This window comes from Podarcis pityusensis (assembly GCF_964106645.2).
Source record: "Podarcis pityusensis genome assembly, chromosome: 10".
NCBI classification, from domain to species: domain Eukaryota; kingdom Metazoa; phylum Chordata; class Lepidosauria; order Squamata; family Lacertidae; genus Podarcis; species Podarcis pityusensis.
Genome location: NC_138035.1, coordinates 3,330,243 through 3,345,570, shown reverse-complemented (window position 1 = coordinate 3,345,570; position 15,328 = coordinate 3,330,243). Strand labels below are relative to the sequence as shown.

Sequence of the window (15,328 nt, the reverse complement as noted above, 5' to 3'; positions counted from 1 at the left end):
TCTCATTATATACCATTTCATTACAGTCATACCTTGGATCTCAAACACCTTGACTCCCGAACAAATCGGCTCCCGAACGATGGAAACCTGGAAGTGAGTGTTCTGGTTTTCAGACGATTTTCAGAAGCTGAATGTCTGGTGTGGCTTCCGATTGGCTGCAGGACGGTTCTGCAGCCAATCGGAAGCTGCGCCTTGGTTTTCAAACAGTTCTGGGAGTCAAACGGTCCTGGAACACATTCTGTTCGAGAACCAAGGTACGACTGTATATTTTTCCAGAATTTCATGTGCAGATCTCAGGGCACACCACAACATAAAAATACAATAGGAATGACACAAATTTCTGGTGGTGTGTAACTGTATTTCACCAGTTGGCTAAAGCATGGAAGCTCTTTGAGGGAGGTTGATGTCTGACGTACGGCAGTGCGGCAGCTCAAGTCTGGCACCACAGAGCCCCAGGTTCGATTCCTGCCAGTGTGGTGTAGTGGTTAAGAGCGGTGGACTCGTAATCTGGTGAACCGGGTTCGCTTCCCCGCTCCTCCACCTGCAGCTGCTGGGTGACCTTGGGCTAGTCACACTTCTCTGAAGTCTCTCAGCCTCACTCACTTCACAGAGTGTTTGTGGGGGGGAGGAAGGGAAAGGAGAATGTTAGCCGCTTTGAGACTCCTTATAGGGAGTGAAAGGCGGGATATCAAATCCAAACTCCTGCGTCCCAGAGCTCCCTTGGGCTACCCGCTCTCTTAACGCAGCCTACTTCGCAGGGTCGTTGTGACGAGGTGACTCTGCGGGCCACCTTGAGCTCCTCGGAGGAGAGGCAGGGACAAACGAAGCAAACCGGCAAAGAAGCGCGTTCTGCTGCTGGGATGGTATCGATCCTGCTGTGGCTGCCTCTTTCATGACACTGTTTTATTGATCTGAATGTCTTGTCGTTGGCTGCTTTGGAGGAAAAGCAGGACAGCATTCTTTTTTAAAAAATAAACAAATGACTAAAAGAGAGGGAGGACATTGCCTCCACACACCCCCCCCGCCCATCCTTTCCTGGGCTCTCTGTCCTCTGGAACCTCACATGGTGTTGAGTTTCAGCCTTTGGAGCCGATGGCAGGTGGTTGGCAGTTGCCCCCTTCCTTCTGGGTCAGGCAGCACCAGAGGGGCCGTTCGGGACAGCTGGCCTGAGAGAGGAGAGAGAGGCAGAGGTCTGGCAGGGCGAGGGGGGAGGCAGGAAGGGAGGAAAGGCACAAACGGCTCCTGCAACAGCAGCGGTGAGGGGCTTGCAGAAAGGGCCATTTGCAAAGCTGGCCACGGTGCATCCCCTCAGCACAGCCGCTGCTGTTTTGCTTGGACGGAGGGAAGGTTGTGGAATGTGCGAGTGTGTGTGTGTGTGTGTGTCCGCCTGACAGTGAACATTTGTGTGTGTGTGTGTCCGTCCGGGTGTGAGCTCTACGCCCTGTCCTCAAGCCAGTGTGGAGATGAGCGAGGGACAGAGTCAGCGCCGTGGGGAGGAAGATGGGCGCCTCTCTGGGAAGGAAACCGACCCCGCGGGGAGACCAGGAGCAAAAGCCGAGGCGTGGCAGGTCCAGAGCCAAAAGCAAGGTACCCCACCCTCACTTAGCCACACGCTCTGGGTTTGACCTTCCTCACTGCCGCTCCGTTGGTGGGGAAAGGGATGGGGACTCCCTCCAGGCTGCCTGGGCTGGCCTCCACTTTTGACACGTGGCCTCGCTGTGGGCGTGCGTTGGCCATTTGTGCCCCTCCACCGCCCTCCAACTGGATTTCTGCCCCTGGCACATGGGCTGATAACTAGGGCAGCGTTCTCTCGTCCCTGGGGGTGGAAGGGTGCTAGCAGGATGGAAATGAAGCTAACTTCTGCACAGAAGCTGGTTCTCTGCTACCGTTAAGGGTGGCAGACCCACAGGACATGCATGGATTTGACCCTCAGGGCACCAGTTCGCTGGCAAGTTGTTCTCTGCAGCCGCTCTGAAATGTCCTCAGGCTCTGGGGGCTGGACGAAGGGACCTGGGGGTCCCTTCCAACTCTCTGGTTCTGTGATTCCGTGCTGCAAGGCCCGATCGCTCCTGTTTTGAGCAAAGTCTGTGGGGGGGGGGGCAAGCAGACTTTTAGCCTCATTCTCCAGCATCTCTTTGGCTGGTCTTGCGGCCTCTTGCTATTTCATGGGTATTTGATTGTTCCACACTGTCTGCTTCACACTGGAGGTTGCAGTGGAGGGGGGAGCAGGGGGACAGGGCAGGATACGAACCTGCATCTTATCCTGGAGTCTCAGCCCATGGAGATGCCACCTCGGAACCTGGACGGATCCTCGGTGCGCTGGCACAGGAGTCAATCTGGGGTGGTGGTCTGCGAGGGGCTCCATCCCCAATCCTGAGACCAGACTGGGTTTCTCCATCCAGGACAGAGGCTCCCCCTCCTCCTCCTCCTTTGGTACAGTTAAAGACCTCCCCTCCTCCCTCTCCCTCTCCCTCTCCCTCTCCCTCTCCCTCTCCCTCTCTCTGGGTTTTTCTTTCTTTTTCATTGTGCATCAGGGAATTGATTATCTGACAGCTCATGGTGGCAAACAGATGAGATGCACCTACTTGCTTGCTGTTTAACCTCGAGCTTCCTCCGTGACAGCAGGCGGGCTGGATTGGGGGGGGGGGGCTTGTCCTTGGACACCTGTGGGCAGGGGCTGCACTGGTGGTGGTGGGCTTCGGCCCACCTGTGGCTTCCCTTCCGCACACACAGATCCTGTCCGTGTCCTGGACTTTCCTGCCTTGCCAGCTGGTGATGATTCCTGAAGGGCAGTTGGAGTCAGTTCCCTTCAAGAAGAACATCTCATTTCCTCCCTTCCGTTGCAATTTGGGGGAAAGAAAAGGAGCCTCTGCTACATGCACTCCTTCTTTCCTTCCTTCCTCTATTTCTCCCCCTCCCTCTTTCCTTTTTGTAATGAGCTGGATTCCCCCACCCTGCCCTTTTCTGGAGGCTGTTGATTTTCCTTACAATTCCTTCCTAATGGGGGATAATGGGCTGCTTTGCCAAGGGCCACCAGCTGGGCAGCTGTGAGCCAAACACCCCCGCAACATCTCTCCCCCCCCCATTCCAGCCCCTCCTTTCCTCTACCAGCACATTCTTGACTATTAACTTCATATCCCGACTTTGGCAGCCACCCCTCCAAGCACACTTAAAGGAGTTGTCTGCTGACGCCAAGCAGTTTTGTGTCAATGAGATGCGATCTGGGCCAGCCTGCCACAGTTACCTGGAGCCCAGAGAAGGTCTGAGAGGTGTCCTGAGGATCTCAGCACCCCTGGGTGGGGGCCAGGAACACAAGAGTCAGCCTGGCCAATTGCTTACTAACCCTTAGAGCACCAAATGATTTGTAGCTGTGTCAAAATGTGTCCGTCTGAATTTTGAGTCCCAAAATAGAGTTTATCTGTGCAGGGAAGAATGAGGGGCCCCTGAAAAGCCTGTTCACCTTCTGCCCCACCCTAAGCCACACCATGTACTCAGTGCTGTTATTTCCTCCTCTGCTGAGGCGTTGATGCCACCTTTTCACAAATTGCTATATTCATTCTTGGATGAAGGAATTGAGGGGATGCTCAACAAATTTGCAGGTGGCACCAAACTGGGAAGGGTAGCTAATGCTGCAGAAGACAGAATCAGAGTTCAAGATGACCAGTAACAGATTGGAGAACTGGGTGCAAGCTAACAAAATGAGTTTCAATAGGGACAAATGTCAGGTTCTGCGCTTAGGCAGGAAGAACCAGATGCACAAATATAGGATGGGGGACATCTGGCTTGCCAAGTAGTACATGTGAAAAGGATCTAGGGGTCTTGGTGGACTACAAACTTAACATGAGCCAACACTGTGATGCAGCAGCAAAAAAGGCGGATGCTATTCTAGGCTGCATCAATTCCAAATCAGGGGAAGTCATAGTACCAATTCTGTGCACTACAATTTGAGAAGGATTTTGACAAGCTGGAAGGTGTGCAAAGGAGGGCAACCAAGATGATGTGTGGCTGAGGTGTGGACCCTGGTTTCCAAGCAAGCTCTTCTGCAGCTGTGGGAACGAAAGACACGGCAAGGCTCCTCTCACCTTGCTTCTCACCAGCCGAGCTGCAGCAGAGCACAGACCATTTCCCTGGTGTGCAGCTGACCCGCTCATAACTCTTTCCTCGAAGCCCGGAAATAAATCCCAGGTTGTGATGGGAGCGATCGGTAATTCTGGCATGGCGCCTTCAGCATTCACGAACTATTAGGCCTCCATGCTTGTGAAAGAGCAATAAGGGGCAGCCTTCATGGATGAGGTTTCCTATTTCCCTCCTCGTTCTGCTCCTGTTTCTGCTGCACTGGGGGTCTCCCACTCGCCGGATTATTGTCTTTACTGCTGCGTATTTCACCGGAGCTTTTTACTGTGAGCGTTCCTCGGCCTGCCTAGTACCAAACTACCAACCCTTCGCATTGCTTCTTCCTAACATGACTGGATGCAATTGTGGTCGCCACAAAAAAAAAAGGACAGCCAATATTAGTAAAGGGAAGGGGTTTTTTATATGGCCTAGGACCCTCGTACCTACGGGACCACCTCTTCTGGTATGTCCCACGGAGGACCTTACAGTCTTCAGACAAAAACACCTTGGAGATCCCGGGCCACAGGGAGGTTAGGCTGGCCTCGACCAGAGCCAGGGCTCTTTTGGCCGTGGCCCCAATCTGGTGGAACGCTCTGCCACAAGTGACTAGGGCCCTGCGGGACTTGACTTCTTTCCGCAGGGCCTGCAAGACAGAGCTGTTCCACCAGGCCTTTGGCCAAGGCGCAGTCTGACCCCCTCCTTTGGTAATCCTCATAGAACTCTAGCCCAGTGGTTGCCATAAATTTGATTCTGAATTGATTTTAGAATGAATTGATTTTAGAATGCTGTGTTACTTTTATTTTTGTTAGCCGCTCTGAGCCTGGCTTCGGCTGGGGAGGTGGGATATAAATAAATTATTATTATTATTATTATTATTATTATTAAGCAGAGATTGGGTAGCCATCTGTCATGGATGCTTTAGCTGAGATTCCTGCAGTGCAGGGGGTTGGACTGAATGTCCCTCGGGGGTCCCTTCCAACTCTATGATTCTGATTCTACCTCTGACTCTCAGATGCTGAGGGCAAACACTGGAGCTCACACTTGGTTGCCCTTGTGCCCTCCTCAGCCTCTCTCTCTCTCTCCGTCTGGAGGAACCTGGCCAGCTGCTTATGGGCAAGGCGGTCCTTTTTGACCCAGCAAGCCTGTTTTTAAGAGGTCAGTTGAGGCAGTGCAAGGGTTAAACCAGAATCCAGGACGGACCGAAACAGATGTCCGTGTTCCAAGGCACTAAATCGCCAACAGTACAGCCAGTGGAATTGCAGGGAGACTAAGGTGCAGGGGAGATTGCAAAATAATGGCAGGTAACGCCCCTAACGTGTCAAACGCCGCAAGCAAAATATAAGATTGAGAGGGAGAGGAGAGAAATAAAGACGAAAAGGCAGGGATGCAGCGGTTGGAGGAGGGTGCATTGATGAAACTGGGAAAACCATGAAATACAAAACGTCAGGCAAAGCCAGGTAAGGAAAGGAAAGAAACTTTTTTTAAAAGAAAGAGGCAGGAAGGTGGGATGCAAACTCTTAGTGGTGATGCAGCCCTGATGAGCCATCTCTGCCTTCAGAGGGTTGTGATGCTGGGATTTTATGGGAAGGCAGGAGCGTTTCCCATAAAATCCTGATTGGAAGCAAGCGTGTGGGCTGTCAAGTGAAGTGTCAATGGGCACTCAACTGAAGACTTGTCCAGTCAATGATTTCATTCATTCGTTCGTTCATTCATTTCATTCTACCTTTCACCACCTTTCATGAAATTAAAAGACGCCTGCTTGTTGGGAGAAAAGCAATGACAAACCTAGACAGCATCCTAAAAAGCACAGGCATCACCTTGCCAACAAAGGTCCGTCTAGTTAAAGCTATGGTTTTCCCAGTAGTGATGTATGGAAGTGAGAGCTGGACCATAAAGACCAAAAATATTTTGATTTCTAACACTCCCTGTGACATAGCCCTGGTGTTTCTCACTGCCATCCACTTAACTCAGGCATTTGATCCCTAAACTGTGTGCATCAGGCAGACCCCATACAGGTGGCAACAGGTTCTCATCCCTTGGCTTTATTTAGACCAAGTTGGGCGGAGAAGCTGGAGGGTGTCTAAGTTAGTCATGCAGGACAGAATCTCATTGGTTACACTTCCATGAACCCCCATGAAACCTGCATGTTTGTTCGCTGAGTTTATAAATTCATAAGTCTCTCTCTCTCTGGTTAAAGGAAAATACATGAAGCATTGCACATGAAATATGCAAAACGATGAACAATAGAGGCTAGCAATCATGGCATAAAAAGCACACGCCGCTCAAATGAAACGTCTAAAACCCACTTCCCAGCGGCATCCCTGAAAACACGGACTGGAGAACGGGAGCCAAGGAAACCGCCTTGCATGTAGAAGCACTCGCATTTGCTGCTGAAACTAAAAGCCAGCCAGAGGAGCCTCTTTGTGGAGGGTGTTCCAATGCAGGGGGGGCACTATGCATTATTCTGGTGTGAACAGAATTGGACTGTGGAGGACGAGGAGAGCAGTTGGAGGAAATGGGAGTGGCTGCAGAATGTCGCAGGTGGCGCTGTGGTCTAAACCACAGAGCCTAGGGCTTGCCGATCAGAAGGTCGGCGGTTCAAATCCCCACGACGGGGTGAGCTCCCGTTGTTCAGTCCCTGGTCCTGCCAACCAAGCAGTTCGAAAGCACGTCAAGGTGCAAGTAGATAAATAGGTAGAGCTCCAGCAGGAAGGTAAACGGCGTCCTTTACCTTTTACAGAATGTCTACAGAATGGCTCCCTACCCAGCTCTACATCTCTTTTAAATCAGAACCAGTGAAGGCGATGAAGGTCCTGTGTGAGTGCCTGGAGGTGGTTAGAGGATGGATGTTGGCTAACAGATTGAGGCTGAATCCTGACAAGATAGAAGTACTGTTTTGGAGGGACAGGGGGCGGGCTGGTGTGGGGGACTTCCTGGTCCTGAATGGGGTAACTGTGCCCCTGAAGGACCAGGTGCACATCCTGGGAGTCATTCTGGTCTCACAGCTGTCCATGGAGGTGCAGGTCAATTCTGTGTCCAGGGCAGCTGTCAACCAGCTCCATCTGGTATGCAGGATGAGCACCCGCCCTGCCCGCAGACTGTCTCGCCAGAGTGGTACATGCTCTAGTTATCTCCCACTTGGACTACTGCAATGCACTCTGCGTGGGGCTACCTTTGAAGGTGACTCAGAAACTACAACTAATCCAGAATGCGGCAGCTAGACTGGTGACTGGGAGGGGCCGCTGAGACCATATAACACCGGTCCTGAAAGACCTACATTGACTCCCAGTACGTTTCCGGGCACAATTCAAAGTGTTGGCGCTGACCTTTAAAGCCCTAAACGGCCTCGGCCCAGTAGACCTGAAGGAGAGTCTCCACCCCCATCATTCAGCCCAGACTTTGAGATCCAGCTCCGAGGGCCTTCTGGTGGTTCCCTCCCTGCAAGAAGTGAGGTTGCAGGGAACCAGGCAGAGGGCCTTCTCGGTAGTGGTGCCCACCCTGTAGAACGCCCTCCCGTCAGATGTCAAGGAAATAAACATCTATCTGACTTTTAGAAGACATCTGAAGGCAGCCCTGTTTAGGGAAGTTTTTAATGTTTGATGTTTTATCGTGTTTTTAATATTTTGCTGGGAGCCGCCCAGAGTGGCTGGGGAAACCCAACCAGATGGGCGGGGAATAAATAATAAATTGCTGTTGTTGTTGTTGTTACCCCTCCATAGAATCCTTCGCTGATGCCAAGAGATCTCAGTGGCACAGCCAGCTCCCATTTTACAAGGACCCTCAGGGCTCCCTTGACTTTTCCAAGTGGCTGCCTTAGGACCGCTTCTCCCTGCAAATGGAAACAGAGTTCAGGTCATGAGAAGAGGCAATAATATGCCCCACATTGACCATACTAGGCAGTGTGTGTGTGTGTGTGTGTGTGTGTGTGTGTGTGCTTCTATAATGTGTGCAGCGGCATGCTATGCAAGGCCTGCGACCAAAGGCAAAGTATCATCCTGCAGGCGACAGCGGTGACACAGCCGAGAGGGTAATTGGGTCCGTCCGCTGGTTTCCTTTTCTTCCCGGCTCCTTCGTTTGTTCCCTTGCAAGACTGCAGAAATCTCTCAGAGACTTCATCGAGCAGCTTGCTGTCAGCTTCAGTGGAATGGAATGTACGGTTTGATTCCAGCTCATCTGGAGCTGCCATATGGAGTAACACGACAAAAGGATTCCGCACGACTGCCTTGTTTATTTTGCTGCTGCTCTCCAGATTTTCGCTTTGGCCCAAGATCCGCCTTCGCTCCTGACACAGTTTCAATAGCATTTGACCCGCCGAACGCTGACAAGGTCACGAGAGGCAAAGCTCTAATGTTACACACAAACAGGATCTCTGTTGGGGTAACATCTGGAGGGGGTTTCTCCAGGGGGTCCTCTGTTGACCAGAGACCCGGCTCCTCTCTGCTGCTCCTTTCGCAGGTTTGTGGGACATAATTTCAGAATTGTGTAACCGAAGCATCCAAGGAAAGCCAAGACTGGCCTTTGAAAGCCTTGCCAAGTTTCCCACCCTCATGGAGGAATGATCTCCCAGCTGGGGCTCAAGTATGATGCCATCAGGCCGAAAGGGAAAGGGTGTGTTTTTATAAGGGGCGCCGGCAGAAAACAACGCATAGATCAGGTTTATTTCTGTGCCGCAAAAGCTGGCGCATGATGCAGCCCTTGAAAGAACACTCCAAACACCGGCGCTTGGGGAAAATCTCTCCAGCAGATCAGCGCTCCTTAGAGCCGAGCCAAATTGGTGTCAGCGTGAGCCTCTGAACATTTTCCTTAAATGAAAGCTGTTTACGGGCTTTGCAATTAAGCAGTCATATCTCTATCCTGGTCTTCTTCCTGCTGTCTGAGAGGTCATCCTCATTACCAGGCATCATCTTTCTCACGATCAGAGCGAAGTGCCTTGAAAACGGGCAAAGTTGCAATAAATAAATAAATGGGCAGCCTTCCCTGGGGAACAAGCCGCTTGTACGTTTGCCTCTGTTGCCTTCTAACTGGGACTCCTGACAACTTTTGTAACACACGCTGGAAGTTAGTTAGTCACTAACAGCTCGATCCTGCTTAGAGATGCAAGGAGGCAACAGTTTCTTTTTCTCCCAGAATCGGTGCTGTTTCTGTGCTGTTACAGTTTGACTTCTGCTAAAACCTACATTGCTTGCTCTGCTCCCTGCTCATCCACAGCCCCAGGAAAACCAGAGGTTTAGCACTGAACTGGAACACCGAAGATTGCCATTTGTTCCAATTTAGCTCCAAAGAGTGGGTTTTAGGGGGGAAGCATCAAGGCAAAGGCAAAACCACACAAGCGGAAGTATGGACCAACCCTGAGGGGTGATGTGTTAGCAGTCTTCAAATAGCTTTCCCATGGAAGGTGGGCCAGCCTTGTTTTCTGCTGCTCCGGAGGGCTCCTTATCCAGTGGTTTCAAATGACAAGGAAGGAGATTCTGACTAAGCAGTGGGAATAACGTTCTGACAGTAAGAGCCATTCCACAGTGGAGAAGACAACCTTGGGAGACGGTGGGCTCTCCTTCCTCGGAGGTTTTTAAGCAGAGGTTGGATGGCCATCTGCCAAGGATTCTTTAGCTGCGACTCCAGCATTGCATGGGGGTTGGACTAGATGTCCTTTGATGTTTCTTCCAATTCTACAAATCAATGATTCCATGACTCTTGGTGAATCGCACTTATATTTGCTTGCATGGTTTCTGCTCTAATGCTTCTCCCCAGACTTGTCTGAGCAAATGTTTCTATAGTTTGTTTTTTATTTTTTAAACAAGCTATAATAATAATAATAATAATAATAATAATAATAATAATAATAATTTCAGAGTCCCTGAATCCTTGGCTGCCTGCAGCTCTTGTGCCCTCAAAGGCTGACGACTCTTTTCTCTCCATACTGCCCTTTTGCAGAGGCTCTAGCAGGAAGCAAATTAATTTCCAGAAGCTGTTTTAGTACTCCGAACATTTCATGAGCCAGCTCTTCAGCGGTGGAGCCCTGCCAGGCCAAGCAGAGGACGGAATTGGCCCTCCGCTCCTTCCCTGGTTGGCGAGGAGTGAGCTGGGGACGGCTGGTGTTTTAACTCTTGCCCCATAGGACTGGATCGGATTGGGGTCAGAGTGTGACCCTGAGGGCATCAATCAATATGGAAGAGGCCCTTGGTCAGAGAGAGTGGACCGGGGGCACAGTTGGCATGAGCCAACTTTCCCCTGCAAGAGGCAGAAGCCAAACTGCAGTGACTTTGCTTGGATTCCTGGATTGGCTTCCAGGCTTTTAAAGCTAAAACAGCAGGGCTTCTGTTTTCCAGGGAATGGAAGGTTGTTTCAAAGAGGGAACACTGCTCATGGTACATTTGTCCTCTTCTGCTTCTGGTCAATGGAGTTGGCAGATTTTGGAACTGGTTTGAAGTCCTGCGCCACCTCTTCTTGACATGGGATGAAAATGGGGTGAGAAGGAACAGGCTTCCTCACCTGCCTTTGTCAATCTTTGTCAGATGCTCTGGACCACAGTTCCCATCAGCCTCAGAGCCATTCTGGCTGGGGCTCTTGGGGGCATATGGATGTTCTACACTGTGGGCAGCAAAATCTCTTCCCAATTTCACACCCTGGAAAACTAGAGTCTCCTTAGCAGATCAATTGATACAGCAAGTGCGTGCCTTGAAGGTAGAAGGTTCACGGGTAGGCACTGTGGTCTAAACCACTGAGCCTTTGGGGCTTGCCGATCAGAAAGTCAGCGGTTCGAATCCCCGCAACAGGGTGAGCTCCCGTTGCTCTGTCCCAGCTCCTGCCAACCTAGCAGTTCGAAAGCACACCAGTGCAAGTAGATAAATAGGTACTGCTCCGGCGGGAAGGTAAACAGCGTTCCCTTGCGCTCTGGTTTCCATCACGGTGTTCCGTTGCACTGGAAGCAGTTTAGTCATGCTGGCCACATGACCCGGAAAGCTGTCTGTGGACAAACACTGGCTCCCTTGGCCTGAAAGTGAGAGGAGCACCGCACCCCATAGTTGCCTTGGATTGGACTCAACCATCCAGGGGTCCTTTACCTTTCTTCTTTTTTTTTTACCTTTAGAAGGTTCAAAAGCCTCTGAGACTATGGTAGATGCAACTGCAGCAAGGCTCGGGGGCCAGATGCATCTGTCCAGGTCTTTCTCCTTGGCCCTCAGAAGTCTCCCCAGGCCACGCCTGTCCTCAGTTGCCCCTCTCTCCCCGGACACACACAGACCCCCCCCCCAGCCACATGGTTCTGTGGATTGCACCCTTTCCATCAAACAAGCCTGCTACTGCTTTGCAGACGAAGCTTGTCTGCCCTCTGAATTTTCAGTGCTGCTACCTTTGGTTTGTTATGGGTTTTTTTTAATACGGAGGAGTCTCAAGAGTTTGAGGCTGCCTCACCCTTCCCCTCCATCCTTTGATGCCAGCTGGGGGCCGTAGGGAAGGGAAATGGCATCCCAATTGTCAGGGATTCTCGGGTTCTGCTAAGTGTACAGGGCCAGAGCGGTGGCAACTGAGAGTCAGCTCCCCAGGCAGAGATGTAGCATATTATTGACAGATCACCCTCATGTCCACGGCTGATGGGAGAGCAGAGGGGCAGCAGCAGGCGTTCCCAGAGCCAGATTGATCGGCCTGAGATTGATTGGTGCGAAGGGATGTGTGTGTGTGTGTGTGTGTTTGTGTGTGTGTCCGTGCGACAAGCAAACAGAGTTCCTGATTACACGATTCGGGATTGGAGGGGAAACATCTCTTGCCCTGCTTTCGCATTTCTCCATCTCTCTCTTCTCCCTCATTTAAAACATCTTAAAAAATAATCAAAGGGGAATCTTGCAAAGCAGCAGGCGTGTTCCAGAAGAGTAGCCATGTTTATCTGCAGTAAAAACTACAAGGAAGGAATAAACACATATTCTTTATTTGTGACACCAAAGCCATTACAAAAAGAGAAAGAAAACGAAATATCACACAGAACAGGATAAAACATATTATGTGGTTAAAATAATGAGGCATTATGTCGGATAAGAGTTTGCTCCCATGAAGAATTTAGCTTACCATCCCTGCAAACTTTTCTCCTTAAAGTTGCCGCTCTAAAGGCAAACAGGCCATTTTTTTTCCAGAGGTGTAGCAGGGGCCTGTCCCCTAAGAAAAAGTTAACCCAATCGATCCCCCAACTGGTAGACCCCAAAATTTTAAGCATGTGGACTAAAGCCACTTCTGGGGGCCCTCTGGGATTAGGGACCCTAAAGTTCAAGCTTCATTAGTTCCGTAGTGGATCCATGGGGATCCACTTGCAAGGGAAGGGTTGCTCTTCCCAGGTCCACCCAGTGCTGGTTCAATGTGATTCCTCCCCACAGATGTGGGGCCTGGAGGGGAGGCACCCAGACCCTGTGGACCTCAAGGGCAGCTTTCCACAACCTGTTCTTTCTGGAATCAGAAGGTGCAGAGGTGCGAAAAAGGAGTCATGTTGATATTGAAAATAAAAGCCCTGCACCAAATTGTTAAGGAAAAAAATTCCCACTCAACAGCCCAGCTTGTCGGGGTGCAAGTCCCCCACGGGTCCATGCGGTCAGTAAAAGAAGGACGCTCCAGCCAAGTAATTTGGAGCAAAACAGCGGTCAGTACAACCACACAACAGGTCCCCACAGGAGTAAGAACCCCGAGTAAGGGGTGACCCCCTCTTTTAAAACTTCCCTCTTTCCCCTAGAATACACTTTGAGCAGCAGCATCGAGACATCATCACTACATCACTAGCATGTCACAAATGGGGAGGGGTCTACAAGGGTGACACGAGACCAACATGAGGTCCCTTTATCAGACCCCTTTCCCAACACCTCTTAAGTCCCCATCACCGGAAGAACAATAAAACTCTCTCTATATCCTTGCCCTCAGGACTTGTCTGGAGATGGGCTTTCAGAACACCTGACTTGCTCAACAGGGCTGGTTCACTCCAGCAGAGATCCCTCTGTGGGCCGGATTGCGGGCAACACATGAGTGCGCACACCTGCAATTTCTGGCATCTGCGCAAACATGATTTCCAATTTCCGGCACTGCAGAAGCAAGTCCCCGTGCTTTAGCACATTGCGGGGGGACTCGCCGAGGGCTGGTTAAATGGCCCCTGTGGGCCGCTTGTGGCCCATGGGCCTTAGGTTGCCTACCCCTGTTCAACTGCCTCTGCAGATGTCTATTGTTGTCCCTTTGGTCACTCCCTGGGTGTGTGCCCCACCCCCGTCATTTCTGTAACAAAATGAAGGAAATGATGACTCTGACATACAAAGCCCTTCTTATAATTTTGCAGGAAAATGTAAGCAATCTGCTTTAAATTCTTTAACCCGGGACCGCCTCTCCTGGTATGTCCAATGGAGGACCTTATGGTCTTCGAATCTTGGAGATCCCGGGCCACAGGGAGGTTAGGCTGGCCTCAACCAGAGCCAGGGCTTTTTTGGCCGTGGCCCCAATCCGGTGGAACGCTCTGTCTCAAGAGACCAGGGCCCTGCGGGACTTGACATCTTTCCGCAGGGCCTGCAAGACGGAGCTTTTCCACCAGGCCTTTGGCCAAGGCGCAGTCTGACCCCCTCCTTTGGTAATCCTCACAGAACTCTAGCTGAATGGTTGCCATCAGTTTGATTTGAACTGACTTTATAATGAATTGATTTTAGAATGCTGTATTATTTTACTGTTGTTAGCTGCTCTGAGCCCGGCTTTGGCAGGGGAGGGCGGGATATAAAAAAAAAATGTTGTTGTTGTTGTTGTTACTTGCAATGCTTCAGTAGCCAGCAGTTTTTAGGGAAAAGGTGTGGAGTGTTATTCCTTTATTGTAAATGGAGCCTTATCCTGCAAGCCTAAGCAGTTTTACTCAGAAGTAAGTCCCACTGAGTTTAATAGGATTTACTCTCTGGTATGTTCCTGATGATTTTCGCAATTTTTCAAGGCAGCTCAGAGGTAGAATTTTATTGTATTCCATTTACCTGTGGAAGGTGTCGCACACGACCCCTTCCCTCACACATTTGTTCTTGACAAGAATCCTGCGAGGTCGGCTAGGCTGAGGTTGTAACTGGCTCAAGGTGACAGACGTATATGTGCAAATGATGTCTGTGGGTGCGGGAGATCAGACACGGGAGAAACGTCCTGAGGAAGTGCAGAAGGTCCCTATTTTCATCAGAGAATGTTGGAGGGTACGGGAGGGTTTTTTTCTGCAGCAGCAGCCCAGATTCTGCTGCCGGGGCTGAGATGGGAGGAAAAGGCTTCAGGGTTTAGTGAATAATTGCATACCTTGTAATCACAAAGATTATTAGGAGAAGAAGGAAATTTAATTAAATATCAATTGCATATCTTTGGAACGCATATAAATTATAGATGCATATTTATATGTAAAATTAGTGGTGAGCTGCATTAGAATATCACAAGCAGTTGGATTTTTTTTCAGCACCAGCAACTTTAATGAAAATCCACAACTCCTCAGCAAAATGCATAATAATAAATTAATAACTTTTTAGTGTGTTGGCTCATGACTTAGCCTCTGGGATATTCCCTCAGAGGGCGAGATGGTGGGACAGTGTTCTCTGCCTGGACACTTAGGTCCAGCTCCAAGGGCCGTTTGGCAGTTCCCTCCCTGTGAGAAGTGAGGTTACAGGGAACCAGGCAGAGGGCCTTCTTGGTGGTGGCGCCTGCCCTGTGGAACGCCCTCCCACCAGATGTCAAAGAGGAAAACAACCACCAGACTTTTAGAAGACATCTGAAGGCAGCCCTATTTAGGGAAGTTTTTAATGTTTAATAGATTATTGTGTTTTAATATTATGATGGAAGCCTCCCAGAGTGGCTGGGGAAACCCAGCCAGATGGGCGGAGTATAAATAATAAATTGTTGTTGTTGTTGTTGGAAAACCAGCAAGCAGGCAGGATTTGAAAACAGGAGCCTTCTCTTCTCCTGTGGTTTCCAACAACTGGGATTCAGAAGCATGGCTGCCTGTGCCACAGCAGAGCCAAAGTGGCGAGTAGCCATCAATAGCCCTTTCCTCCAGGATCTTTTTCATTTTTATTGATTGATTGATAATAATTTTTGTTAGCTTTCAATTACAGTCCAATAATAGCCTCATTATAACAATGCCAAATCACAATACAATTACTAATACCATTCATTCAGATACCAAATTATATAATTTAGGTGGGGGCCCCCCGCATGCTCATGCTAGAATTGATGGTTTGCAGTCATA

At 50.2% G+C, this 15,328-nt stretch overlaps 1 protein-coding gene and 1 long non-coding RNA gene across 10 annotated transcripts in view; one reads left to right on the top strand and one right to left on the bottom strand.

The window, feature by feature from the left end:
• The window catches only part of SHANK3 (SH3 and multiple ankyrin repeat domains 3), a 447,259-nt gene that overhangs the window by 153,465 nt on the left and 278,466 nt on the right, over positions 1 to 15,328 (top strand). Inside the window, exon 1 of one of the 9 annotated variants that reach the window (XM_081022617.1) lies at positions 1,366 to 1,587. The exons of the other annotated variants lie outside the window; for them this stretch is intronic. Within the exon in view, the coding sequence (XP_080878743.1) occupies positions 1,501 to 1,587 (87 nt within the window). The 5' untranslated portion in view covers positions 1,366 to 1,500. Of the gene's footprint in view, positions 1 to 1,365; positions 1,588 to 15,328 lie in introns of those variants that run through there. 9 annotated transcript variants of the gene reach the window in all.
• Positions 1 to 15,328, bottom strand: part of LOC308486511 — a 297,032-nt gene that overhangs the window by 200,111 nt on the left and 81,593 nt on the right. The window lies entirely within an intron of this gene.